General features: G+C 58.6%; 2 protein-coding genes across 9 annotated transcripts; one reads left to right on the top strand and one right to left on the bottom strand.

Moving 5' to 3' along the window:
- The first annotated feature begins 127 nt into the window (after nucleotides 1-127).
- On the top strand, nucleotides 128-27523 carry OBSL1 (obscurin like cytoskeletal adaptor 1). Of its 6 annotated transcripts, none has more exons than XM_027049717.2 (21): nucleotides 128-1506; nucleotides 3852-4121; nucleotides 4206-4457; nucleotides 4627-4929; nucleotides 5107-5403; nucleotides 6410-6682; nucleotides 7859-8131; nucleotides 8873-9145; nucleotides 12013-12285; nucleotides 13044-13319; nucleotides 13394-13681; nucleotides 13855-14130; nucleotides 14726-14995; nucleotides 15159-15431; nucleotides 16430-16696; nucleotides 17565-17677; nucleotides 18227-18383; nucleotides 18554-18715; nucleotides 19030-19134; nucleotides 19438-19707; nucleotides 20408-20538. In XM_027049717.2, the coding sequence occupies exons 1-21, from the start codon at nucleotides 495-497 to the stop codon at nucleotides 20518-20520; spliced, it is 5796 nt and encodes a 1931-aa protein (XP_026905518.1). In that variant the 5' UTR covers nucleotides 128-494; the 3' UTR covers nucleotides 20521-20538. The 6 variants fall into 6 exon arrangements, with proteins under 6 accessions (XP_026905518.1, XP_026905523.1, XP_026905528.1 ...); XM_027049722.2 differs by lacking the exon at nucleotides 20408-20538 and adding an exon at nucleotides 27388-27523 and having other exon boundaries at nucleotides 129-1506; XM_027049727.2 differs by having other exon boundaries at nucleotides 129-1506; nucleotides 20404-20538.
- TMEM198 (transmembrane protein 198) lies at nucleotides 20637-27155 on the bottom strand. Of its 3 annotated transcripts, none has more exons than XM_015066622.3 (5): nucleotides 26857-27155; nucleotides 26346-26515; nucleotides 23228-23803; nucleotides 21948-22150; nucleotides 20868-21574 (listed from the first exon to the last, which is right to left on the bottom strand). In XM_015066622.3, exons 2-5 carry the CDS (start codon nucleotides 26509-26511, stop codon nucleotides 21437-21439), a joined length of 1083 nt encoding a protein of 360 aa, XP_014922108.2. In that variant the 5' UTR covers nucleotides 26512-26515; nucleotides 26857-27155; the 3' UTR covers nucleotides 20868-21436. The 3 variants fall into 3 exon arrangements, with proteins under 3 accessions (XP_053071818.1, XP_014922108.2, XP_014922106.2); XM_015066620.3 differs by having other exon boundaries at nucleotides 20869-21574; nucleotides 26346-26550; XM_053215843.1 differs by lacking the exon at nucleotides 26857-27155 and having other exon boundaries at nucleotides 20637-21574; nucleotides 26346-26840.
- Nucleotides 27524-27545: the final 22 nt, after the last annotated feature.

Below are 27545 nucleotides of genomic sequence, written 5' to 3'. Positions count from 1 at the left end.
GGAGGAGCCAGTCTGGGCTCTTGTCCTCCAGCTGTGTCATCAGAGAATATTTTTGGGATTGGCAGCTGCAGGCGCCTCTGCCACTCAGGCCCAAGCCTGGCGGGCGGTTGGGGACCTGGCGGCTGGAGGTGGGAGGGAGGAGGGGAAAGAGGCCCAGGCTGTGGGAGGGGGCTGGGAAGAGAGGCTCTCCGGAGCAGGAAGCCAGGCCGCGGGCAGGGGAGGCTGCGGGGCCCCTCGCTGCAAAGGCAAACAGGAAGGACTGCCCCTCGAGCTCTCGACTCGGGGCCCGGGAATCGCCGCCGCCGCAGAGCCGCAGCTCCGGGCCGAGGGTAAGGAGGCGAGCCGGGAGCGGGCGGCCGGGGGAGAGCCCCGCGGGTCCCCGCCGCCCCCGGCCCCAGACGCGCCGCGCCTCGCCTCGCAGGCTCCCGCCGCCGCCCCCGGCCTCCGCGCGCCCGCCCTTCCCCCCCCCGCGCCGCTGCGGGCCGGCCGCCACGATGAAGGCGGGCTCGGGGGATCAGGGGAGCCCCCCGTGCTTCCTGCGCTTCCCGCGGCCCGTGCGGGTGGTAAGTGGCGCCGAGGCCGAGCTCAAGTGCGTGGTCCTGGGGGAGCCGCCGCCCACTGTCGTGTGGGAGAAGGGCGGCCAGCAGCTGGCGGCCTCCGAGCGCCTCAGCTTCCCGGTGGACGGCGCCGAGCACGGCCTGCTGCTGAGCGGCGCGCTGCCCACCGACGCAGGGGTCTACGTGTGCCGCGCCCGCAACGCGGCCGGAGAGGCCTACGCGGCGGCCGCCGTCACCGTGCTGGAGCCGCTGGCCCCTGAGCCCGAGCCCCAGCCCGCCGAGCGCCCGCTGCCTCCTCCCGGGGCGGGGGAGGGCGCCCCGGTGTTCCTGGCGGGGCCCCGGTCCCAGTGGGTGTTGCGGGGGGAGCAGGTGGTGCTGACGTGCCAGGTGGGGGGCCTCCCGGCGCCCGCGCTCTACTGGGAGAAGGACGGGATGGCCCTGGACGAAGTGTGGGACAGCGGCCACTTCGTGCTCGAGCCCGGCAGTGCCGAGGGCGGCCCCGGCGTGAGCCTAGCGCTGCGCATCTTGGCGGCGCGGCTGCCGGACTCGGGCGTCTACGTGTGCCACGCCCGCAACGCGCACGGCCACGCGCAGGCCGGCGCGCTGCTGCAGGTGCATCAGCCCCCCGAGAGCCCGCCCGAGGACCCCGATGAGGCTCCCAAGCCCGTGGTGGAGCCGCTCAAGTGCGCGCCCAAGACCTTCTGGGTGAACGAAGGCAAGCACGCCAAGTTCCGCTGCTACGTGATGGGCAAGCCAGAGCCCGAGATCGAATGGCACTGGGAGGGCCGCCCGCTGCTCTCCGACCGCCGCCGCCTCATGTACCGCGACCGCGACGGCGGCTTCGTGCTCAAGGTGCTCTACTGCCAGGCCAAGGACCGCGGGCTCTACGTGTGCGCAGCGCGCAACTCGGCGGGCCAGACTCTCAGCGCGGTGCAGCTGCATGTCAAAGGTACTGCGGCACCCCTGGGGCTGCCCGGGCCCTGGGGAGGGGCCTCCAGCGCTGCCCGGGAGCCGGTAGGGGGAGGGGAGACGGACTAATAGCATACCGTTTCCTGCCCGCCTCCCACCCCCCAGGGATTCGTATTTAGTAGGTCTCCAGGGTACCCAGGAACTTCTTAGCAAACTTCGTAAGTGATTCTGAGGCAGAGGGTGGAAAACCAGCCTTTGATAAACCGCTTTAAGGAGTGATTGATGTACGAACCAAGAGAGAGCACTTCTAGTCCAGGGGATTTCAGCCTTTTTGTTTCACTCCCCTTCCCTCAATGGAAATCCCTTGTGGAGACTGATATAAGGAACATTTTATGGGTGTACATTTCCGGGTCCAGATTCATAACTATCCATGAGAACAAGGGTAAGAGGAGGCTGCATTCACAACTGGGTCTAATCTGTGAGTCCTGGGGGGAAAGTCTGGCTGCAAGCGACACATTGAGAAACTCCTGATTCACACCAAAGGTAGACTTGAGGGAGGAAAAAAAAAATGCACTTTTATGAAACTGCTCTCCAGGTTTGAAAGAAGAAGAAGGTGAAGGAGAAGAGATTTCCATTTCAAAGTTGAGTCACCAGCAATATCTAATAACATTAGATACATTGCTCATAAACAGAAAACTCAGAGGAAAAAAACATCCCAAACTCCCACTGGAAGGTGAAGCTCTCCAGAATAGGAGTTCCCTGCAACTCCAGGGGTTATACCTTCACTAGCTATTCCTCAGCTTGTCCCCTCAGAGGAAGAAAAGTGGGCACATTTCCTGAGCTCTGCCTGGCGCGAGGGCAGCATGTGGCACCTGTGCTTCTGTGGTGAGGTCTGATGTGCACAAACTCGCAAAACTGCACTAACACCATCAGGAAAGAAAAGCCCAGTGGGAAGGCAGAGCTTCGCAGAGGCACAGGACATACACGCTTCTCCAGCGGCCTGATAACCCGCTGGCCATTTCCATCATCATGCTTTCTTTTTGTAAAATGCAGTTTTGACAACGACAATTTATTTTATTTTATTTTTTTAGCGTTTATTTTTGAGAGAGACAGACAGACAGAGTACGAATGGGGAGGGGCAGAGAGGAGGGAGACACAATCTGAAGCAGGCTCCAGGCTCTGAGCTGTCAGCACAGAGCCTGATGTGGACCTTGAACTCAAGAACCGCGAGGTCATGACCTGAGCCGAAGTCGGATGCTTAACACACTGAGCCACCTGCCCCCCCTGAAAATGACTACTTTAAAATTTTTTTTTAAGTTTTATTTATTTCTTTATTTTGAGAGAGAGCGCATGCACTCGTGCCAGGAGGGGAGGAGGAAGAGAGACAATCCCAAGCAGGCTTCACACTGTCAGCACAGAGCCTGACCCGGGGCTCAAACTCACGAACTGTGAGACCATGACCAGAGCCAAAGTCAAGAGTCAGACACTCAACCTGCCGAGCCACCCAGCCGCCCCTGTTTCTTTAAATTTTAATTGCACTTTTTAAAAATCATTTTATTTTTTTCATCATGATTATTGTGCCCCTTTAATCCCCATCCCCTATTCCCCCCCCACCTCCCCTCTGCTAACCATCAGTTTGTTCCCTATAGTTAAGAGTCTGTTTCTTGATTTGTCTCCCTCTTTTTTTATTTTTTCTTTCACGCATTTGCTTTGTCTCTTAAATTTCACATATGAGTGAGGTCATATAGGAGTCTGTTTCTTGATTTGTCTCCCTTTTTTTTTTATTTTTTCTTTCACGCATTTGCTTTGTCTCTTAAATTTCACATATGAGTGAGGTCATATAAGAGTCTGTTTCTTGATTTGTCTCCCTCTTTTTTTATTTTTTCTTTCACGCATTTGCTTTGTCTCTTAAATTTCACACATGAGTGAGGTCATATAGTATTTTTCTTTGACTGACTTATTTCACTCAGCATTATATGCTCTAGCTCTAGCCAGGTGAAAACGACTAAAGTTCTTTAAAAATGAAATTCAGCTCAGCCCCTTGCAGAATTTGTGTAGTGCCTCTGAGGGACCCCAGGGAACAGCTGGAAAATCACCGTTGTGGTCCAAACCCTTCCATCCCTTTCCCCGCTTGACAGTCAGAAAACTGAGGCCCAGGATCACTGAAACGGCCTTGCTCAGGGTGATGTGGCCGGAGTGTCAGGGTCAGATGAGAATCCAGGCCACCTGACGTCTCTCCTGTTGGGTTTTCTGTGATCCTGGAATACCTGCTGGCCTGGGAGGAAGATGGCAGGAGCTGACGCGGGTATAGGCAGTTGGTAATGCACGGAGCCCTTCCCCTGGTCTCGCCCTCTCCAGAGCCTTCTATCTCTCCCCTCCCCACAGAGCCCCGTCTGCGCTTCACCAGGCCCCTGCAGGATGTGGAGGGCCGGGAGCATGGCATTGCCGTGCTGGAGTGTAAAGTGCCCAACTCCCGCATTCCCACGGCCTGGTTCCGTGAGGACCAGCGGCTGCTGCCCTGCCGCAAGTACGAGCAGATCGAGGAGGGCGCCGTCCGGCGCCTCATCATCCACAGGCTGAAGGCAGACGACGACGGTGTCTACCTGTGCGAGATGCGGGGCCGGGTGCGCACGGTGGCCAATGTGACGGTCAAAGGTGGGCTGGCCAGTGGGAGGAGGCCGAGGCTGAGGCAGGCGGATGCCCAGGCCCCAGGCTGGGGGATTCCCGTCCTTTTCTCAGGGCCCATCCTGAAGCGGCTGCCCCGGAAGCTCGACGTCCTGGAGGGAGAGAATGCGGTGCTGCTGGTGGAGACACAGGAAGCTGGGGTCCAGGGGCGCTGGAGCCGTGATGGGGAGGACCTGCCGACCATCTGCCAGAGCAGCTCCGGCCACATGCATGCCCTGGTCCTTCCAGGGGTCACCCGAGAAGATGCCGGCGAGGTCACCTTTAGCCTGGGCAACTCCCGTACCACCACTCTGCTCAGAGTCAAATGTGAGGGCAGGAAGGCCCGTGGGCAGACTGACTCTTCGAGGGCCGGACAGGAGGGCCAGGGCAGGAGGGTGACCAGATGCCAGAGCCTGGGTTGGCAAAGCAGACTCAAGTTGGGAGGGCTGTGGGAGGCTGGAGCAGGGCTGGAATGCAAACCCTGCCTCTGTCTCAGGCGTCAAGCACAGCCCCCCGGGACCCCCGGTATTGGCAGAGATGTTCAAGGGCCATAAGAACACAGTCCTGCTGACCTGGAAGCCCCCCGAGCCGGCTCCTGAGACCCCCTTCATCTACCGGCTGGAGCGGCAGGAGGTGGGCTCGGAAGACTGGATCCAGTGCTTCAGCATCGAGAAAGCCGGAGCCGTGGAGGTCCCAGGGGACTGCGTGCCCTCCGAGGGCGACTACCGCTTCCGCGTCTGCACAGTCAGCGAGCACGGCCGCAGTCCCCACGTTGTGTTCCATGGGTCTGCTCACCTCGGTGAGTCAGTCCTTCCGGACCCAGCCTGTCCGCGGCCGTACCCCAGTCACACCTCCCCATCCTCTCTCCTCCCTTCCCCAGCCTTCGGTCCCCGTCGTGTTATATGCCTTCGGCCTGCCAACTCTTGTCCTCTGCCAGCCCTCTGGTTCTGATGGCGGCACTCTGTCCCCATCTCAGTGCCCACAGCCCGCCTGGTGGCAGGTCTGGAGGACGTACAGGTATACGACGGGGAAGATGCGGTCTTCTCCCTGGATCTTTCCACCATCATCCAGGGCACCTGGTTCCTTAATGGGGAAGAGCTCGAGAGTAATGAGCCAGAGGGCCAGGTGGAGCCCGGGGCCTTGCGATACCGGATAGAGCAGAAAGGCCCACAGCACAGACTCCTCCTGCAGGCTGTCAGGCACCAGCACAACGGGGCACTCGTTGGCTTCAGCTGCCCCGGTGTGCAGGACTCGGCCGCCCTCACCATCCAAGGTTGGTGCTGGTGGGGACCTGGGTGGACACAGAAGTCCTTGGTGGGTTCAGACGGAGGGCTCAGCGGTCCAGAAGGCCAATTTCCACCTACGTACAACGTACGTTATCTTCAGCATCGTAGCCAAATTCTCTTTGTGGCTTATAGAATTCTATCACATTTGCTATCTTAGAGGCATGGCCCCTGGGCCCTAGTCCCTGACTGCTTCCTGCCTTATCATGTAACCAATAACATTATCAGAGCAACTTCTTGTGGTGTTAGGCACAATCCTAATCATTTCACGTGCGTTAATTAACACGGTTCTCTCGACAGCCCTACAAGATAGATTCTTTGGTGAGTCCATTTTACACATGGAGACACTGAGTCACAGAGGGGTTAAGTGATTTGCCCAGAGTCACCGAGCTAATGAGTGGTAGTGCTGGGTTATGAAGCCAGGCAGTCTGGTGCCAGAATCACACTGTGCCACCTGTGGAAACCAGGAAGGAAGGGGATGAGGGGTCCCTGAGGAGGACGGTTCTTGGTGGGCATCTGAAAGTACAGGGGACATGTGGCATTTGCCATCTCACCATTGCTGGAGTTTGTCCGGCCAATCAGGGAATTCCTCGGTGACCGAGCACAGGGCCAGGCAGGTGGTCAGCTGCTGGCATCCTAGGAGGAGGGCAGAGTAAGAACCAACAACCAGAGTGGCATTTTCAAAATGCAGCCTGGGACCCCTGACATCAGAACTGCCTGGAGGGCTGGTTGATAATGCAGATCCCCTGGCCCTTGCATGCCTGTGTGGGGCCTAAGAGTTTGCATTTTCAGTAGACTCCCTAGCAATTCTGTACGCTCAAACATTGCCCTTGAGAATTGGCGTGTGAGCCCAGCGATTTTCTTTTTAATTCCAACAAACGCGTTGAGCCAGCGGTTGTCTGGCCTGATGTACTCCGGCCTGCACCAGCGAGGGGTGTTGATCCCAGGTGGAGCATGACAAGGGTGCTGCCTGTGCCCACGCTTCTCCCCACACAGAGAGCCCGGTGCACATCCTGAGCCCCCAGGACAAGGAGTCGTTGACCTTCACGACCTCGGAGCGGGTGGTGCTGACCTGTGAGCTCTCCCGGGTGGACTTCCCAGCGCGCTGGTACAAGGACGGGCAGGAGGTAGAGGAGGGCGAGTCTCTGGTGGTGAAGATAGATGGGCGCAAACACCGCCTGATCCTGCCGGCCGCCGAAGTCCGAGACAGCGGCGAGTTTGAGTGCAGAACAGAAGGCGTCTCAGCCTTCTTCAGTGTCACCGTCCGAGGTCAGCAACTATGGTGGTCTGGGCTCCTGCAGCTGAGGCTGATTCCCAGGGGCCATGCAGGCCCTGCCCCCTGGTCTGCCTGCTTGGGGGTCCCTTCCAGGGAGAGCCAAGAGGGCCAGCAGACACGTTTTCAAATTACTCTGTACTTGCTTCCTAATCTTCCCGTGCACCAACACCCTCCAGCATACTTGCCCTCCACATACCCCTGGCTAGGTAATGAGGGTGGGGAAACGAAATTCAATTAAGGGAAGGAGAGGCACGTGCTAACATGTACTGGGTCCCTGCCATGAACCCAACATAATACCAAATGTTTCAAATACATAGGGTTTCACGTAATCTTCACATCTGGATGAGAAGCAGTAGATCTCTACAACACAGATGAAGAAACAGGCTCAGAGAGGTTATGTGATTTGCCCATTATCACACAGCCAGCAAACACCATAGCTGGGTTCACACCCAGGTCTGTGCTTATCCTACTATCTCAGGTAGCCACGGTCAAAGGGAAGCTTTAAGTGCAGGGGTCCAGTGGTTCTCAGGCCATGTTCTGGCTGCTTCAGAACCACCTGGGAAGGTTGTTGTAAATGCATACGTCCAGGCCCCCCAGCTCTCCAGCTCCAGACTATCCAGGGTAGAGCCTGGGGATCACTCCGGGAAGGCAGCTTGGGAACCACTGATTCACCTCATCTTTTCGCTTCGAGTGGACATCCTGTCTCAACCCCACTGCAAGGAGGCCCTCTAACTGCTGTACACGCACCCAGTGACAGGGAACTCACTACCTGTAGCGAGCAGCTGTCTCACTGTGGCACCTAAGTCATTCCCCCTTCCTGCCCATCCTAGGGCCGGTGCTCCAGGGGATCCCTTGCAAAAACAGCAGCAAGCGTGGCCCAGTGTGGCCCATGATAATGACCTCCTCTCAGCCTAGGCAAAGGCTGTCATCTGTGCCTCCCCCTCCCCCATGTCCCCGCCCAGCCACCCCCACGTCTCGTGGGGACGCCCAGAACACAAAGGTGCCACATGGTTTGCGTTGCCTCACCTGCCATGCCCTCAGTACCCCACGTCATTGCTCCAGACCACCCTGCACAGCACGGCCTTAACCCTCCTAGTGTCCCCTGGGGAGGAAACTGTCTCCTGTGAGTCTCCTGTCTGCGTGACCTCGTTTTGTCTGCTTCCCACCAGACCCCCCGGTGCATATCCTGGACCCCCAGGAGCACGTGTTTGTGCATGCCATAACCTCTGAGTGTGTCATGCTGGCCTGTGAGGTGGACCGAGAGGATGCACCCGTGCGCTGGTACAAGGATGGGCAGGAGGTGGAGGAGAGTGACTTTGTGGTGCTGGAGAAGGAGGGGCCCCACCACCGGCTGGTGCTGCCTGCCGCCCAGCCCCCCGACGGGGGCGAGTTTCAGTGCGTCGCTGGAGATGAGCGTGCCTACTTCACCGTCACCATCACAGGTGGGGAGACAGGCAGGACCGTGTGGCACCGCCTAGCAGCTGTCACACGATCCCCTCCGGGCCACTCTTCCCCAGGCCCTCTTCCCTCCCCGCAAGCTGATTGCGTGCCCCTCCTCGGTCTGCATCCTACGATTCGGTCACCCACCAAAACTACGTTGTCCTAAACGCTGGCCAGGGCTCCACGAGTCACAGGGCACCTCTGCCCCTTTCCGTTCTCTGGAGAAGGAGAACCTCTAGGAATGGCAGAGCTTTCCTGCGGGGCAGGGTGTAGGGCAGGTAAGCCCCTACCCTAGAGGGGTCAGAAGACCTCAAAAGTCTATGGGAGACCCTGGCTCCATCTGGGCACCTAACCCACCTCTCCCCAGCCCCATCTTACATACGGTCCCTGCCCCAACCCAGAGAGCGTAGACCATTTCTACAGCCAAGGCTGACACCGTGGTCCCGATGGGGCCACTGTGCCTGTGACGTGCTTTGGTGACTGTGGTTGTGTCTCCAGATGGGGGTGGCTGTCCCAGCAGCTAGGAGACCTAATCCAAAGGCAGATTCTCTTCTTTTTTTTCTTTTTCTTTTTTCTTTTTTTTTTTTTTTGTTGTGATGAGCACTGGGAGTTCTATGTAAGTGGGAAGGTGGGAAGGCTCTCTTCGTCAACACGTGGCCCACTTGCAGGAGGAGGGAACAGGCGTGGCTCAGGGAGGGCAGCCGGGCGCCTCGGTCCCAGCTATGACTGTCCCTGTCCCGCAGATGTCTCCTCGTGGATCGTGTACCCCAGTGGCAAGGTGTATGTGGCGGCCGTGCGCTTGGAGCGTGTGGTGCTGACCTGTGAGCTGTGCCGGCCGTGGGCCGAGGTGCGCTGGACCAAGGACGGTGAAGAGGTGGTGGAGAGCCCCGCATTGCTCTTGCAGAAGGAGGACACCGTCCGCCGCCTCGTGTTGCCTGCCGTCCAGCTGGAGGACTCTGGCGAGTACTTGTGTGAAATCGATGACGAGTCGGCCTCCTTCACCGTCACTGTCACAGGTGTGGGTTCACCCCAGCCGCCCAGGGTCACCAGAGGACAGTCCTGAGCCCTCGGGGGAGCTGGCCACCTACCCCCTAGTCGGCACACTGGGGAGGAGGGAGGTGGGGCTGCGGGTGCATGTACCGAGGCTCCCTGCCCGGAAGACCCCAGGGCCCCTATTCAAGGAAGCAGGCTCCTCCCCAGCACCAGGGCCAGGAAGAGCTGTGCTCCCCTGGCTCATTTACTGGGTGCCTCCCACGTGCCACCAGACCCCGGGCCGGGTGCTGCAGGTAACTGGTGTGTGAGACATGCACCATCTCTGCTCTCAGAGCTGCAGTCTAGCTGGGGAGGCAGCTGTTAACCAGGGGTCGCAAACGGGCAGTCCGTAGGGCCCCATGCAGCCCACAGATGTGTTTTGTTTGGCCTGCAGAGTCTTACCAAAGTCAGGACAGTTCAAATAACAATCCGGAGTTATGCGTCCTCTTGAAAAAGCCGAAGACCCGGCGGCTCTGGTCCCGATTCCCCCCATGGCGACGAACAGCTGGTGCTGAGTAGCAGCTGCCCCCATAATATGGGGCCCACATTCCTCTGCCCTCCCCCCTCTGCCATTCCTCTTTGCCTCTCCCCAGACCCCTTCCGCCACTCACCTGACCACCTACCTGGCCCCTGTGGGCATTTGAGTTTGCGACCCCTGTGTTAAACCAATAAATGCACAAATAAATGCACAGTTGACACGTCGTGACAAGTGATGTGAAGGAGCAGAGGGCTGGAGAGAGAACAGGAGAGTCAGAGAGGGCTGCGGAGAAAGCCGCCACGCCCCTGGGCTGGACTCTGGACACCCGGTGGCAAGCAGACAGACAAGCTCACTTCCCTCCGGGAGCACGCAGCCTGGGAGGAAAGCCAGACACTTTAGAGGGTCTCAGAAGGTGGACTGTCTAGTGTTGTGACAGGGGTACAGAGGGAGCTCAAGGCTGGGGGGCTGCTAACCTTGTCGGCAGGCAGGGAGTGCCTTCAAGGCAGATACTTGGGGGCAGGGGCCGAGGTTTGGGCCGAAGGTAGATGGGAGAATGTTCAAAGCTGGAAAAGCACAAGACGACTGTGAAAGTCATGGTGGTTCGGTGCTGGAAAGTGTGGGGCCGCAGGCCTCAGCGCCAGACCTGGTGTGGATGTGCAGCTCGGGGGGGGGGGGGGGGGGGATGGCGCTCGCAGGGCCTGACAGCTCGGTGGCACAGAAGAACCGCGCTGGCTGCACTGGCTGCACTGGCACTGTCTTGTCGCCCTGCCCTCTGCTCTGCCCCAGCAGTGATGCCTCGATCCAGGCTGAGCTGCCTGGGTGCCCCCACCCCCAACCCGCGAGAGTGCAGCCTGGAACACCCAAGCCACAAAGCCAAAGAGGCCTCTCTGTGCATGTTTTGTCCTGTAGTGACCCCTTCAAGCTCTTCAGCCCCATGCCCTGGCCAGACACAATGGCAGACACACATTTCAGCTCACACCTGGCCTCCCCACAAAACACCAGATTGCTCACCGGGAAGTTCACACAAGCGGCCCGGAAGTTCACACAGAGCCAGCCCGGCTTTGGGCCAGGGATAAACAAGTCTGATGCCAAGCTGAGGTCCCGCAGCTGTGCGGACACCCCAATCCTGTCATGGCACCTTGTCCTCACCCCACTGCTCCCTTCACCTCCTTGGCTCCCCAGGCAGCTGCACCTTGCAATCTACCAGCCTTGCTGGACCCCCGAGAACCAGCCTGCGTCCCTTGGAATCTTAGAACAAGCCCTGTTAGGGAGGTGGGTTGTGGAGGCAGAGGACTTGTGTGCTGGTGAGCACGTCTGCCCATGCGCACCTCTGCAAAAAAGTGTTTCCGGGAAGCGAGCAGTTCCTGAGCTTAGCCACAAGGGGGCCGCATGGTAAAGGGGCTCTAAAATGTCGTGGAAGCTAGAAGATTCTGGGAGATGTTCAGGGCGCATGGGAGCATGGGCAGGCTCAGACTCAGTGCACCAGTCACCTCCAGTGTTGACATAGGAGGTCCTTTCCTGTGGAGGAATGACCCCTTTGGAGCAGTTGGAGATGAACTCCCAGAATCAGCGTTTAGCATCCCTGGGGAACTCAGACAGGTGCTGGCAACTCTTAGACACAGATGCAAAAATCATTACTGAGTTCTGCAAGCTTCGGCTTTCGATCCCAGCACTGCTCACAGAGTCTGAGCCTCCCTTTAACAGATGGTGGCTCTTCCTCCAGCCCTCGAGTACGTGGACCCAGCTGTGACCTTAAAGAGATTGGTTAAATCACTCTTTGCCTCGATTTCTTCATCTGGAAAACAGGGATAAAATGATACCTACCCTTAGGATTGCTGTGAGAGTTCAATGTGTAAAGTGCTTAGGACTGTTCCTGGAACCTTAGGAAATCATACAGAAGTATTCGCTGTTACGGATCTACGATCTCTTGTTCACAATTCTGAAATCCAAAAAACCTCTCCAAACCAAAAGTCTTTTTCTAAGTTTGGTCTTCAGAGTCATTTCAGTAAAACCTGTGAAACTATTTCTGCTCTTTAAGTATCTTGTTTAGAGTGAGTATATGTATATGTCACACTGCCGAAATGTTAGTGTGGTTGGTTGCGGCAGGGGACGGGGCGTGGGGGGAGGTGCTCCAGTGGGGGCTAAGAGAGGCAGGTATGTGATATATAATGAATGCACCTTTTTTTCCTGGGATCTGAAGCATTCTGGATTCACATCTCTGGCCCCAGGGTTTTCGGAGGGTAGATCGTGGACCTGTTATTCCTTGTTATTATTATCCTTATCACTCTTGTTGTTGCGAGCAACAGGAACTCCGTGTTGCCAGGGCGGCTGGCGATTGAGTTTGTGACAGCCTGTGATTGCCCCACTCTGCAGAGCCCCCAGTGCGCATCATATACCCCCGAGATGAGGTGACCTTGATCGCCGTGAGCTTGGAGTGTGTGGTGCTAATGTGTGAGCTGTCTCGGGAGGACGCCCCTGTGCGCTGGTACAAGGATGGGCTGGAGGTGGAGGAGAGCGAGGCCCTGGTGCTGGAGAGCGACGGGCCACGCCGCCGCCTGGTTCTGCCTGCGGCGCAGCCCGAGCAGGGGGGCGAGTTCGTGTGTGACGCCGGAGATGACTCAGCCTTCTTCACTGTCACCATCACAGGTGGGCAGTCTCTGGGCATCGTGGGGAGCTAGAGAGGCAGGAGGCCGAGGGACAGACACCCAACCTTCTCACTTCCTGCTTCTTAGGGGACCCCCACCTGCCCCACACAGCCTGCCCCTCCCCCAGACTCCTCATTCTCAGCTATCAGAGAGCCCTGGCTTGCCCAGATCAGGCCATGACAGTGACTAGAGAGAGCCCAGCAGTTAGGAGCATTCATTCATTCATTCATTCATCAAATATTTATTGAGCAACTACTATGTGCTCGGCACTGTTCTGGATGCTGAGGGATAGAGTAGCAAGCCAATAAGAGAACACCTCCAGTCTTTGTGGAGCTCGAGTTCTAGTGAGGATACACAGACAACCAGTAGGCGATGATAAGTACGTCAGAAGCAAAGTGGGGAAAGGGGATATGGAGTGGGGGCATGGTAGGGTGGGGCGTGCATTGGGGTCACATCGGTCTGTGTCTACCTCTGTCTATTCATGGGCCCTCAGACAAATCACTTTCCTCTAAAGAGGCTTCGAGTCCTCATCTGTAAAGTGAAACCAACATCGGTGCCGTCCTCGGGAGGGTCAGGAGTAGCTGTGAAAAGAGCTGCCGTGTGCTTAGCACAGCACCGGGCACACAGTAGGTACCCCCAGATGGTAGCCACACAAGTCCCAAGAACGGCTCTGGAAAGAGAGAGTGCTGAGAAGCCAGTGTGAGTGGGTGGGAGCCTGCTGGCTGAGCCTGAGCACCTTTCCCTCTGTCTGTCCACCAGCCCCACCAGAGAGGATCGTGCACCCGGCAGCTCGCTCCCTGGACCTGCAGTTCAGGGCTCCAGGGCGCGTGGAGCTGCGCTGCGAGGTGGCCCCTGCCGGGTCCCAGGTGCGCTGGTACAAAGATGGGCTGGAGGTGGAAGCATCGGACACACTGCAGCTGGGAGCTGAGGGGCCCGCTCGCACCCTGACCCTGCCCCACGCCCAGCCCGAGGACGCCGGGGAGTATGTGTGCGAGACTCGTGATGAAGCTGTCACCTTCAATGTCAGCCTGGCCGGTGGGTGCTTCCTGCCAGCCCGGGTGCGGGTGGGGGCAGTCAGCCGGAGCTGACATGTTCCTCTCTCTGTCCAGAGCCCCCAGTCCAGTTCCTTGCTCCAGAGGCAGCCCCTGCCCCACTCTGTGTGGCCCCTGGGGAGCCGGTGATGCTGAGCTGTGAACTGTCCCGGGCTAGTGCCCTGGTCTTCTGGACTCACAATGGGAGGCCGGTGCAGGAGGGTGAGGGCCTGGAGCTCCATGCTGAGGGCCCCCGCCGTATCCTCTGTATCCGGGCCGCAGACCTGGCCCATGCAGGTCTGTACACCTGCCAGTCCGGGACAGCCCCGGGGGCCCCCAGCCTCAGCTTCACCGTCCAAGTGGCTGGTGAGTACGGCCTGGGCAGAAAGCCTGAGAGCGTTGCACCCCCAAGCCCGTATGAGTTTCCCTGCCTCTCTAGCATGCCTTGTCCATCCCTCACTCACCTCTCTCAGTATCTTGCCCTCCCCACAGCCCTCGGGCCTCTCCCCATCCAGTGACTCCCAGCTCTGACCCCACAGAGCCCCCCGTGCGGGTGGTGGCCCCCGAGGCAGCCCAGACAAGGGTTCGCAGCACCCCAGGCGGGGACCTAGAGCTGGTGGTGCGCCTCTCCGGGCCCGGGGGCCCTGTGCGCTGGTACAAGGACGGGGAGCGACTGTCGAGCCAGGGGCGGGTGCAGCTGGAGCAGGCCGGGGCAAGGCAGGTGCTGCGGGTGCGGGAGGCACGGAGCTGGGACGCTGGGGAGTACCTGTGCGACACGCCCCAGGACAGCCGCATCTTCCTCGTCCGCGTGGAAGGTAACAGTGCACCCCTCACTCCCTGTGGGCCCTGTCACCCCAAAGACCACACCCCTGCACCCTTCTGGGACTCCTTCATCCCCCGACCCCCTCCTTGCTGCCTTGGGCTCTAACCAGTGCATGCACAACTAGTACTTGGATGAGGCTTCGGGAACCCTCTGTATAGGAGGAGCCATAACCCAGTGGTTAAAAGCAGGGGCTTTGGGGTCAACCCACCCAGGTTCCAATCTGGGTTCCACTTGTCAGTAGTGCGAGACTCTGGCAAGTGGCTCCACCTCTCTGGGCCCTGGCTCTGAAGGGCGGGGCAGGGGGTGGTGCTTGTCTTGTAGGGCTGTTGTGACCGTTAAATGAGATAAATAGGGTCCATGGTAAATTACCTAATAGGGAGTCAGAGAAGTAGGGAGCCAGGCTGGGATTGAAAGGAGGTAGCTAGGAGCGGCAGGGAGCTGGCATCTTGTCCTCTGAGATACCCCCCGTGGTCCTCAGCAACGATCTTTCAGATAACTGAGAGACGAGGACCTGCACCCAGGAGAGGATGGAAAGGAGGGAGAGGGAAAGACACAGCCCACCTCACTGCCTGACCCCATCTCCCCAGAACCACCACTGGCAAAGCTGGTCTCAGAGCTGATGCCACTCACCGTCCATGAGGGTGACGACGCCACATTCCGGTGTGAAGTCTCGCCGCCAGATGCCGATGTCACCTGGCTCCGCAACGGGGCCGTTGTCACTCCGGGGCCCCAGTTAGAGATGGCCCAGAATGGTTCCAGCCGCACGCTGACGGTGCGACGCTGTCAGCTGGAGGATGCGGGGACCGTGACTGCCCGAGCAGGGGGCACAGCCACAAGTGCCCGGCTCCACGTTCGAGGTTTGGTCCTGATGGGGCTGCAGTGGTCTTGTCTCCTGGGCCTGTTCTCTCAGCCCTGGCCCTGGCAGCCTTGCGCCTCTGCCCAGGGACGGGCCGGTGAGCAGGGGGTCATCAGCCTCCAGGCCCCACCAAGCTCCATGACCCCCTCCCCCTTCCTCCCCAGAAACGGAGCTGCTGTTCCTGCGGCGGCTGCAGGATGTGCGGGCAGAGGAAGGCCAGGACGTGTGCCTCGAAGTAGAGACAGGTCGAGTGGGCGCAGCAGGTGCCGTGCGCTGGGTGCGAGGTGGGGAGCCCTTGCCCCATGACTCGCGCGTATCCACGGCCCAGGACGGCCACGTCTACCGCCTTTTCATCCACGGTGTCGTCCTGGCTGACCAGGGCACCTACGGCTGTGAGAGCCACCACGATCGCACCCTGGCCAGGCTCAGCGTGAGGCGTGAGTGCCCTGTCTTCTCCTAACCCATCACACTGCCCCGTGGCGCAGCCTTTCCTGGCTGCCCCAGGGCCCCTCAGACCCCCCACCAAAGTGCCCCTCGCCACTGAGGCAAGTCAGCCCTGGCTGGCCTCCAGAAGTGTGACCTGAAGCAGCCTGCCCAAAGCAAAACTTTTCATTTTCTAGTGTTTTCTATTTACCCTAGAAGTCCGTGTGGATTTTGCATTCCATTTCATGTGTCCCAGTTGGCTTTGCTGTAAACGTAAATATTATACTCCAGAAACACGTGCCGTGTTTATCCCTCAGTCACCTGCCCCAGGGTCCACGGGCCCATTTGGCAAATAGCAACTCCCCCATCTGCCCCAAGCCAGAGCTTTCTATTAACTGCGAGACCTCATGCAAGTTACTTACTCTCTCTGAGCCAAGTTTTCTCAAGAATGGGGCTGATCCGTACTTCAAGGGTCTTCAGGAACAATAGCTGAGATGACATGAAAAATGCCCACACAGAGCTTGGTAAACGGTTGCTGTTGCTGATATGTAGTCTCTTCTAATTTATTTCATTCATTTAATCGCAATAAACCCATGTCTCAATGCTGTTCACCTTGTACGGTTGGAGAAACTAAAGCCCAGAGAGGTCGAGCAGTTTGCCAAAGGTCACAGAGCACACAAACCATGTGGCAGAGCTAGGGCCTAATCCCAGCTTGTCTGACTCCGATTCCTGTGCTCCTCCCAGTGTCACAGCACCCCTCACCCAGACTCCTCGACCCTCTAGCCACAACTCATCTCCTTCACGTGTGCCCTCTCCTAAGCCCCTCCCCACCCCGCCCAGTTGGCCTCCTGTGCTCCTTTCTCCCTGACCCTGGTTCTGGGCTTCCTTCCACAGGGGCTCAGATTGGGTGTTAGGGATGGTACAAGTGGGGCCAAGAGCTGTGTGAACCCTCAAAACCCCTGCCCAGAGCTGGAGCCCTCATCCTCCCTCTCTCCCCATCTCCCCCCACCAGCGAGGCAGCTAAGGGTGCTGCGGCCTCTGGAGGATGTGACCGTCACTGAGGGGGGCAGTGCCACCTTCCAGCTGGAGCTGTCCCAGGAGGGTGTGACCGGGGAGTGGGCCCGAGGTGGAGTCCGGCTGCAGCCGGGGCCCAAGTGCCACATGCATGCAGAGAGCCACAGTCACCGTCTGGTACTCAGCGGCCTGGGCCTGGCTGACTCGGGCTGCATCACCTTCACGGCGGATTCCCTGCGCTGCGCAGCCAGACTCACTGTGAGAGGTGTGGATTCTGGGCCCGCTGCTTGCCTGCTGACTGCCCTGAGTGTGATTCCACCGATCCCCCTCCCTGTGTGGCCTCCTGCACTGACCCTGCCTGTCGGAGTGTGCCTCTCCTGACTCTTTGGCCTTGGGTGGCCCCCGAGACCGCCCTGCTTGAGTGTGGCTCCTCTGACTGAGCTGATCCAGCGTGACTCCACTGACCTTCTGGTCCCTGTGAACCACTGACCATGCCACTGTGAGTGTGCCTGTGCCGGTGTGGTCCCTCTTGTCTGCTGCCTGACCAGGGCCCCACTGACCACTCTGAGTGTGGCCCCACTGACCACACCTGCCTGCCATGGCCCCTGCTGCCTGCCTGCGTGTGCCCTTCTGACCACTCAAGTCCCAGTGACCCACTAACTGCCTAAGGATGACTCTACTAGCAACTCTGGTTCAGGGATGCCCATTTTTTCTACGCCCCATATTCCCCACTGACAACACGTGCTCTGGAGTTCCCCCCATTGCTCCTCTGAACACATCATGTCTCCCACTGGCCAGTATCACCTGTCCATTCCAGTAAAGTGTGGTCCCCACTGACCATGCCTGCCTATAGGTGACTCCACTGGCGTCCCTGCTTTGGTTCCCGCCCCCATGCCCCTCTAATTCCAGCATGTCCCCCACTGGCCAACTTAAAGTGTGATACCCCCAGCTGGCCACTCCTGTCCCATTGACCCCTGTGGCCCTGTTGTGTCCTCCACTGACTAGCATCCCACTTGGACCACTTGTGTCCCGGCACATCCCCCTCTGACGAGTGGCCTCCACCCACCACCTTTCCCAAATGTGTCCACCACTGACCCCTGTGCCCAAGTGTGTCTTCCTTCTCCCCCTCCCAGAGGCCCCAGTGACCATTGTGAGGGGGCCGCAGGACCTAGAGGTGACCGAGGGAGACACAGCTACATTGGAGTGCGAGCTTTCCCAGGCCTTGGCTGATGTCACCTGGGAGAAGGTCAGAACCCATCCCACCTTGACGTCATAAGGACATAATGATAATGGCCCAAATGGAAACAACTAATACTCCCTGAACAGATGTGTCTGGCACTGTGCTCAGATTTACTTTACATTAAACCCTCTAATCCTTACAACAGCCCTATAGAGTAGGTTTTGCTATCTCCGTGTTATCTCTAAGGAGCCTGAAACTCAGTGGGGTGATATCGCCCAGCGGCAGACAAAAGGGGTAGAGCCATATTTGAATCCAGATTTGCCTTATTCTAGAATCCATGCTCACGTCCAGAGTGATCGGTACACGACTTTTGGCTTCCAGTGCCCACGGCGCCCCTTTTCAGTCCTAACATCCCCAAGGATGACACCTTCCCAGTGAGGCTCCCGGGGAGGCCGCAAAGGTTCAGGACAGCCAGATCCCAGCCTGGGGGGACAGAGAGGCATAAATGCTCCTCGAAACCTCTGGACTTCAACAGACGGCGCCGCCCTCTCCCAAGGCCGAGGCTGCCTGTGTCCAACCGAATTCTCCCCGACCCTCTGCAAATCTCGCCCCTAGGACGGGCGCCCGCTCACCCCCAGCCCTCGGCTCAGGCTCCAGGCCCTCGGCACGCGTCGCCTTCTCCAGCTGCGGCGCTGCGGCCCCTTGGACGCCGGGACCTACAGCTGTGCAGTGGGGACGGCTCGCGCCGGGCCCGTCCGCCTGGCAGTGCGCGGTGGGTACCGGGCGCTGCCCGGACTGGGCAATGCTGCGGGCGCGGGGACTGCGGACCCGACTAGCCCCGGACAGACTCCGGTGCCTCCCGGGAATAGGGCGGAGTGTGGACGTGAGCGGGCACCGCCCCCTCAGCCCCGCCCCCGCCTCACGCCCCCGGCTCCGCCCCAGAGCGCACGGTGTCAGTGCTCTCCGAGCTCCGGGCGGTGCGCGCCCACGAAGGCGACGGCGCCACGTTCGAGTGCACCGTGTCGGAGGTGGAGACCACCGGGAGCTGGGAGCTCGGAGGCCGGCCGCTGAGACCCGGAGGCCGCGTCCGCATCCGACAGGAAGGTCTGGCGGACTTTCTTCCTATTCTGGCCCCCTGCTGCCCCGCCCCCGGCTCAGGCAAACCCCGCCCTACTAGGATAAGCCCCGCCTCTGGCTCGAGTGAGCCCCGCCCCACAGCCCAAGGAACCTTCTCCCGGTATTTCCCCGGTCCCCAGCTCTGAGCCACTGGTCCTGGACCACTCCTCTTTCCCCTCAGTCCCGCCCCCAGCGCACATTGGCCGTGTCCAAACCGACCCGGGGACCTACTCCGGCCCACCTTCATCCCCGAACCCTCCCCTTGGCTGCTCCGGCCTCGCTAGCGCCTCTCTCACCCCCAGGGAGGAAACATGTTCTGGTGCTGAGCGAGCTGCGCCCGGAGGACGCCGGTGAGGTCCGCTTCCAGGCGGGACCCGCCCAGTCCGTGGCTCAGCTGGAGGTGGAGGGTAAGCAACTGGGGAGGGACGGTTGGGAGAGGGCATCATCTCCCCTCGGGACTGGCAGGCTGGCGGCTGGTCCTGGGAACACTGCCTCCCCACCTCCCTTCCTCGAGGGACTCTTCTGGGGCGGGTCACAGAGGGCAGTGCGTTTCCTGGGGAGGAGGAGACTTTGGGTTAAGGGTACAGAGGATCGGGCTGGTGCCTTAGATATCTAAGAGAAGTGGAGGCTGCAGGGAGGGGGAAGATGCGTCTCTCCTCCTGGGGGCCCTGCGTGTCCCTATTAACTTAAGCCCTTGTCCTCACCCCCAGCACTGCCTCTCCAGATGTGCCGCCGCCCCCCTCGAGAGAAGACGGTTCTGGTCGGCCGCAGGGCGGTGCTGGAGGTGACTGTGTCCCGTTCGGGGGGCCACGTGTGCTGGTTGCGGGAGGGGGTCGAGCTGTGCCCGGGAGACAAGTATGAGCTGCGCAGCCACGGCCCCACCCACAGCCTGGTCATCCATGACGTGAGACCTGAGGACCAGGGCACCTACTGCTGCCAGGCCGGCCAGGACAGCGCCCACACACGGTTGCTGGTAGAGGGTGAGTGGAGCTGACTGGGCAGAGGTCAGAGGGGCAGGCTGGCTGGCCAGACAGGAGGGGTCGCCTGGGAGCTGGTGGGCTGAGACACGCCTACCAGAGGTTTTCCAGGACTTGGGATGGCCAACTGGTTCTGGGGTGTGTGGAGGTGGGGAGTGGGGGAGGGGCTGAGGGCTGAGCAGAGGAGGGAGCCCTGTGTTCTCTACTGGAACCGTCTGGTTCAGGTCAGCCGTTTCCACCTTTCTATGCCCTTTCCTGTCCAGGCTTCTCACTCTCTCCTGCCTCTGGACTGTGTCTGTCTCTCTTGAATGCCCCATTTGGACCCTAATTCCTCTCCTTCCTACCTACTAGCCCCTGATCTGTGCCTACCTGTCCCTCATCCCCCTCCTGCTCTCTGCCCAGCTGGCTTCTGCCCATCTCAGCCAGCTCCACATCGGGCTGAGAAGAGGGCTCCTCTGGTCCCATTTCCTTCCTCTTCCACAGAGATGCCCCTCCACCTGAATTCCTGCATTTCCTACCCCTAACTGGGGGCTGACTCCCATTTTCCTGCCCTCATAGACATCCCTGACAGAGGTCCAGAAAGGGTGGGGCAGAGGGTGAGGAGCCAGCTCTTCCTGTGCGGGTGCCCAGGCTCTGCCAGGGGAGAGGACGGTGGTACCCACTCTCTCCCCAGCCCCACGCCGAGTCATTCCTCTGCAGGTAGCTAGGAGGACCGAACCAGGCCAGGCAGGTGCCCTCGGACAGCTTGGAAGGCGTGTGCCCGTACCCTGGGCAGGGGTGGGGAGGCAAGGGAACCACAGGTGTTGGGGACAATAAAGTGGTACAGTCCTTTTCCCTGGCTCTCTGTGTGATGTAGGAGGGCAGAACTTGCCTGGAGCCTCTGTGTAGTAAGTGACACAGGACACCAAGGGCTGCGGGGCTTCCCATTTGGCCCGTGAAAGTGCCAGCCACTGAAGACCACCACCACTCCTGGCAGAAGCCACACAGTTTGGCACATTTATAAAATATGTAAAACAGGGTGGGGTGAGGGGAGACAGAAGCATGAGGTGTCCAGGGTGGCATGACAGACACCAGACATGCACCGTGCATTTAAGCCCCCTCCCCCAGCCCCTTTCCCTAACCCAGCCCAGAGCAGCACCCCCCACCCCCCTCCCCTGCCACTGCCCTCAGGCTGGTGGCTTTGTAGAAGACAGGGGACCAGGGCTAGGGGTGCTGCCATTTGCCCCAGGGACAAGGACAAGAAGCCTTAGATGAGTCTGGTTGGGAGGTGGAGCAGTGGGGGAGGAAGGCAGACATCCTCCACTTAGACATGCAGGAGAGTGGCCTGTGGGACCCCAGCAGTGGGGGTGGAGGCAGGGCCAACCTTGGAGAAGCCCCACCAATCAGAAATCTAAGGCAAGGGTCCCAGTGTCCCCTCAAGCCCACGCCTCCATACACACATATACACACACACACAGGCGGCACACTCACAACCCTGAGCACACCCCAATGGGGCTCACACCCCGCATCCCTCAAGAGCCCCTCTGGAGCTCGGGAGGAGGCTTTCCCCTTAGGCCAGGCCCAGCCTGAGACAGGTTCTCTCTTCCAGTAGCCGGGCCAGCCCTCTTCAGGGTGGGGAGAGGGACAGCCAGAGGCCACAGGGCCAGGCAGGCTGGGTAGCGGCCCAGCAGACCTCCCCAAGCTGGCAGAGCTGGTGACCGCAGAGTCTAGGTGGGCAGGAGCAGCAGTACTGCTATACCCGCACGGGGGGCCCTGAGCAGGCCGTCAGTGGCCCCCGAGACCCATACTCATAGTCCGCGTCTGTGGGCGAGGCCATGAAGGAGCTCAGCGAGCTCCCCGTCTGCCGGTCCCGGAAGCTCTGGATGTAGCTCTGTGGGAAAGTAAACACGGGTGTAAGCGTGGAAATCCTGCCCCGGAAGCCACCTCCAGGGACATCCTCTCCTTGCACGCCACAGCCTCAGACTCACCCCAGAGTGCCACAGGCCCAGGGCCTCACCACACCCATAGTCCATAGCCTGAGACCCTACCCATACTATACCTCATTAAAATTCCTACTCAGGACACCTTTCCCCCAGTCCTAGAGCTGGACCCGTCAGTCTCCTTGTGCAGGGGTTACAATAGTCAGACAAATGCTAGCCCTTCTAGATCGAGATCGGCCTCTGGGGAAGGCCAAGTTCCGTTGGACAGAGTCTACAGTACTCCCTTCTCCCCCCATTCAGGCTGGAGGGGCCCAGGTTGCTCACCGGGGAGAGGACATCTCCATTGAAGCGTTTGATGGGCACGGGCCTGCGCCGATAGGCCGGGTCAGGAGGCCCGGGTCTTGGAGGAGCCCGGGGGCCTCTGGGGGGCGCTCGAGGGGGTCTCTTCTTCCTCCGCTTCTCCTTGCGCTCTTCCTGCTGCCGAATCCGCATCAGCTGCACGCGTCGTCGCTGCCGGCTGATGACCACTGTGCAGGGGTGGGCAGAGAAGGGTCTCACAGGCTCACACGCCTCGTGTCCTCCAAGCCTCCCTGATCCTTCCTACCTCAGGGCTCCAGGCGTCCAGATTCCCTTTGTCCATAACCTCCTGCTCCCCCTTCCTTTCCCCATCTCCCACGCCCCAAATGGGACTTCCTGCAGTTGTTCTTTTCTTCCAAAGGTCATATGGAAGATTCCTAGACTTCTAAGTACTCCCTCTCCAGCTATTATCCCTTTCCCAATCCTGAGCCCCAGGTGACTCACCTAAACCAGCCATCATCATCTCTCAATTGGACAACTACAGCCTCCTTCTCACTGGTTGGGCCTTCCATGCTTGCCCCCCCCCCCCCCACAATGTTTCTTACACTCAGCAATCAGAATGAGCATCCCAAACGCTAAATGAGATTCTATCCACCCCCTGCTTTAAACCTGCAATAGCATCACATTGCCCTCCTGGTAAAATCCAGAGTCCTAATCATGGCCCACAGGGCCCGCACAGTCGGTATGCCTCACCCACCACACTACAGCCCACTTCCTCAACAAGCCAAGATCTTTCTTTCTGGGGACCTGCCCTTGCTGTTCCCTCTTTTTCTAGCTCTTTGCACATGGCCTCTTATCCTTGAGCACTCTACTCAAATGTCACCTCTTCCTAGCGGCCTTCCTTGACCCCTGTATCCGTAACAGCCTCTGTAGGTCACTTGTTTACATTGCCCTGCATATTCTTTTCGTATCACTCCGGAGCTGGAATTATCTAGTTTGTATGCATTCTGTTGTCTGTCTGCCTCCACCTGAATGCAACCCCATGAGCGCAGGGTCCTTTTCTGTTGGATCCCCTGTGCCTGAAACGGGCTTGCCACAGAGCCACTGCCCCATACCTTGTTGCAGAATGAATAGTGGGGCTGAGGTCCTGTCTTTCCAGACCCTGAGCCAGTCAGCTCTCTAACCCTATTGAGGCCTTTGGCTACTAGTGTGTACTGCTCCTTCCCCCATGCCCCATTTGCTCAGTCCTCCCACCCGTCCTTGGCCACTCATTTCTCTCTCACCCACCCTGGCCTGGACCCTCTCACCTTCCGTGTGGGAGTCCCCCTCGGCCGTCACCCGCCACTGCACCAGAACGCCCATCAGGCTGAGCAGGGGCCAAAGTGCCAGCAGGGCCCAGCTCCGCCAGCAGAGGGGGGGTACTGGGGCAGCACGCAGTCGCTCCACCGCGTAGCGCCCCAGCAGCAGCAGCTCAGCAAAGTAGTCAGCGGCAGTGGCGATGAGCGCAGCACCTGTCACGGCGGTGGCCAGGGTGGTGAGTGGTCGCGGCCAACGCAGTGTGAGCAGAGCGCAGAGTAGGCCGCCCCCCAGCAGCAGCCCCAGTGGGCCCCACACAGAGCCTGGCTGGTAGTAGGGAGCGGAGCCCAGCAGGGCGGCAGCAGCGAGCAGCAGACCCAACAGCAGCCCCACCAGGAAGAGGCCCACACTGCGCACCAGCATGGCCACCAGCCCGCAGAGCAGCCCGATGCCCAGTGCGATGCCCGCACTTGCCCCGGCACTCAGCTGTGTCTCCAGCACCCGCTCTCGGTAGCACAGCAGGAAGATGACCACCGAGCCAAACAGCAACCCAGTGAGGAAGAGTACTGCCTTGAAGCAGCGGTAACCTGGAGGGGAACAAGGGCTAGTGAGGGGCCAAAATGAGGTCACCAGGCTCCAGAAAGGGGATCAGAGGGGTTATGGACATGAGAATCACAGAGGAACCAGGAGCAGGTCACTAAGTTCAGAATCTTGGGGGCCACTGGAGTTCTGAGGGCATCAGTGATGGGACCATTGGGGTCCAAGGAGGTCAGAGAGATAGGTCATTGGGACTCACTGGGAAAGCAGAGAGATAAGAGTTACTGAGATGAGTGTTGGGTCTTTGAGGGTCAGATAAACCATTGGAGTCAAGAGTGAATCAGTGATAGGGTCATTAGGGTCTTTGGAATCATAGGGGTGAGAGAGAGAGGTCATTTGGGGTCACAGGCGATCAGAAATAGAATCACTGGGGCCTTAGGAGGGATTGTTCAGAGATACGAGGTATTTAGAAGTCAGAAAGAACTTGAGAGATGACGGTCACACAGGTTCAGAAAGATAATGTCTTTAAGGGGTAACAGGGCTTCAGAGATACAACATTAGTAGAAAATTACAAAGAGAATAGAAAAGCAGGGTTATTGGGGAGGGGTTCCAGAAGATGAGGTCATTGCAAGCAGGGGAATTAACAGACATGGAATTGTTGAGAGTGTTAAAGGGTTTCTGAGAGAGGGTAATATTGAAGCCAGAGAAATGGGAGATCATGAGGGTAGGCAGACAATGGCATCATAGGGACCAAAGTGTCAGGAGTAACAGAGGGAGACAGAGGGATGGAAGGTAATGAGATAACTGGAGGCGGCTGGGGGTCACTAGGGTCATAGAGTGTTCAAGAGGATTATAAGGGGAACTGGTGGTCATGGAGTTTCAGAAAAATGGAAGTTATACCCATTAAGGGTAACTGGAAGAGTGAGGGACCTGTAGATACTGAACAGTTGGGAAGATGGAAGTCAGAGATGGAGGTCAAGGGGTCAGGGTACGCCAAAGGGAAAGTTCATAAAGAGATTCAGGAGGTGCCTGGGTGGCTCAGTCAGTTAAGCATCCAACTCTTGATTTTGGCTCAGGCTGTGATCTCGAGATCGTGAGATTGAGCCCCATGTTGGGCTCTGTGCTGAGCATGGAGCCTGCGTGGGATCCTCTCTCTCCCTCTGCACCTCTTCCCTGCTCTTGTGCATATTTTCTCTCTCTCTCTCTCTCTCTCTCTCTCTCTCTCTCTCTCTCTCTCTGTCTCTCTCTCTCTCTCTCAAAAATAAATTTAAAAAAGAGGAGATTCAGTTTTAGGAATGAGGGAAGCATCAGAATCCAAGAGGTTCTGGGGTCAGATAGAGGAGTAGGTCATACACAAGGGCTCAGAGTCCAAGAGCCTGGGAATGAGGGCATCCAAGGTGGGTAAAGTGGCAGAGAAGCCCAGGGGAGAGAATGTCAGGCTGCTTGAGCAACTGCAGAGAGAGTGGGTATGGGTAGTGGAGAGCATGAGGTGACAGACTCCTTAGAGACCCAGAATGTGTCCTAAACCCTTAGAAGGGCACTTCCTCTTGCTCATTCTGCAGTTGTTCAGCTTAGAGTTTGGGGGTGGAAGAGGAGGCACCATCTGGCTCCCATCCTTACCTACTACACAGCCATTCTAGGGGGAGGTATAAATGCTGCAGAACACTAGTCTCAGGGCACCTCTGCCCAGCCTGGAACCCAGATCTCCATGCTTCCTTTGTACTTCTTCCAATTGCCTATAATGATCCTCCTAGAGGCTTCCCTTGGGCCCCCAGCCCATGGAGCTCACGCCCCTCTCTGAAATTCTGTAACTCTTGCAGTAGTCACCAGGCACTTATTCCACTAGCCCATCTGGTACCTTTGTGCAAATTAGAAAAAGTCATGTCTTCCTCTAGGTAAAGCAGCCTTGTGCCAAGGCCTAGAGTTTGGCAAATGGACCATGGGCTGGATTTCAGCTCCCAGTTGCCTATTCAATTGAACTCCCTTGTGCAGTACCCATCCTAAACAACTGTTTATAGCAGGCCTGGTTACTATAGCTATCTCCATGTATGTGACTACCATCTAGCCCACTCTAACATGTATTACAGGTGTGAATGTTCCAGAAGTCTCTCCCCTATCAGACAATATGCCATGTGGTAAGGGACCATGTTCAACCACCCTGCTAAATGCTTTTCTGTGCCTACCTAGCACAGTGACCCAAACCCATCTTCACCATAATAGCTATTATTTATTGAGCATCTACTATTTTCCCAACAACCCTCTATGAGACAATTTATCATCGTTCGCACAGTTTAGATGGGAAAACTGAGGCTCAGACAGGTTAATGCGCCAAGGTATCACAATTAGTAATGTGCAGAGCCAGTTTCAAATTCAAGCATGCTGAATTTAAAAGCCTGTGTTTTTTAGGACCTAGAGTCTAGATGATCCATGAACATGTGTGGGATGAAAGAAAGAGAAAAGAAAGATAGTTATTCATGGTGGTGGTGGTGATGGTGGTAGTGGTGATGATGTTCTAGAGAAGATTTGAGGCGCCTAAAAAATAATTTGGGAAACAGTGGGGAGCCCAGGTGAAGGATGAGGTAGGGGTCTCACCGAAGAAGCAGTAGACGACTCCGAACAGACAGCACATGATGCAGACGAGGGCTGGCAGTGCCTGGTACCTGCGCTCCAGGGGCTGCTCACAGGGTGCACCCCAGAAGGCATCATCTGGCTCGGGGGGCAGCAGCTGGAACCGCAGTGTCGCCACAGTGCCTGGCATAGTGCTGGGAATGGAAGGGAGTCAACCTCCCAGGTCAGCCTGACAAAGAGTAAGTTGGGGTCAAGGAGGAGTGCTGGGTCTCCACCAGGATGGGGGCAAGAATGGGAATGGGAGAACTAGGCAAGGACACCAGTGGACAAAGGAGTGATGCCCAGCCCTGGAAGCATCTCTGAAGTGGAGCAAAAGACAAAGGGAAACAAAAGTGCCTGGCTAAAGGAGGCTGAGATGTAGAAGTTAAAAGGGACCCTGGTTGGGGGAAGAGGAGGACAGTGTGCTGCCCATAAGAAAGAGGCAGCCAGGAGACTCCTCTGTGGGCGGCCAAATCTGGGATTGTCCAAGATCTACCTGGGCAGGAGGCGACCTGAGCTTCTGAGCGAAAGAGGCTGTGCAGGGGCCGGAGGGTCCGGGGTTGCAGAGCGCCAGAGGCCCCAGCTGACTGGGGTCCGGGAAAAGTCCGCCGAGCCGGGAAGGGGGCTGCTGGGCCGGAGGGACCGTTCTCTGTGCGGCGGCGTCGCTGCTCCGCCTCCAACACCGGCTGGCACTCCAGTGCCGCGGAGTCTGGGGACTCAGGCTGGGTCTGGGGAAGGGAAAGGAGCAGGAGCAGGGGCTTGGGCTGCCCCAGAGCCGCGGCCCCATGCCCTGAGCCCGCCCGCGGCCTTTGGTGCTGATGGACAGCTCCGGCCTCTGCTCCTGACGTCACTCAGGGCGCACCATCCAGGCAGGGGCGGGCTGCTTCTGACGTCACCAGGGACGCACCAACCACGCCGGGGGAGGCAGGGGACTCCGCCTCCGGCGTTTCCCTCACCGGCACTGAGGAGGGGGCACTTCCGGGGGTCCTTCCCCTTTAACCTCCCCCTTCTCCTCCGTCTCCGGTAGCTGGAGCCCGAGACCCCACCCCGGGGGCGGGGACCTCGCAGTGACACGTCGGACAGCGGCGGCCGTGGTCGAGGCTCCTGCGCGGAGCGCTGGGACCCTGCGCCGGACGGAGGAGGATCGGAGCGCCGCGCAGGGGATTCGACTAGGACCGCGTCGGC

This window comes from Acinonyx jubatus, chromosome C1 (assembly GCF_027475565.1).
Source record: "Acinonyx jubatus isolate Ajub_Pintada_27869175 chromosome C1, VMU_Ajub_asm_v1.0, whole genome shotgun sequence".
NCBI lineage: Eukaryota > Metazoa > Chordata > Mammalia > Carnivora > Felidae > Acinonyx > Acinonyx jubatus.
This window is presented reverse-complemented; position numbering and strand designations above follow the sequence as displayed.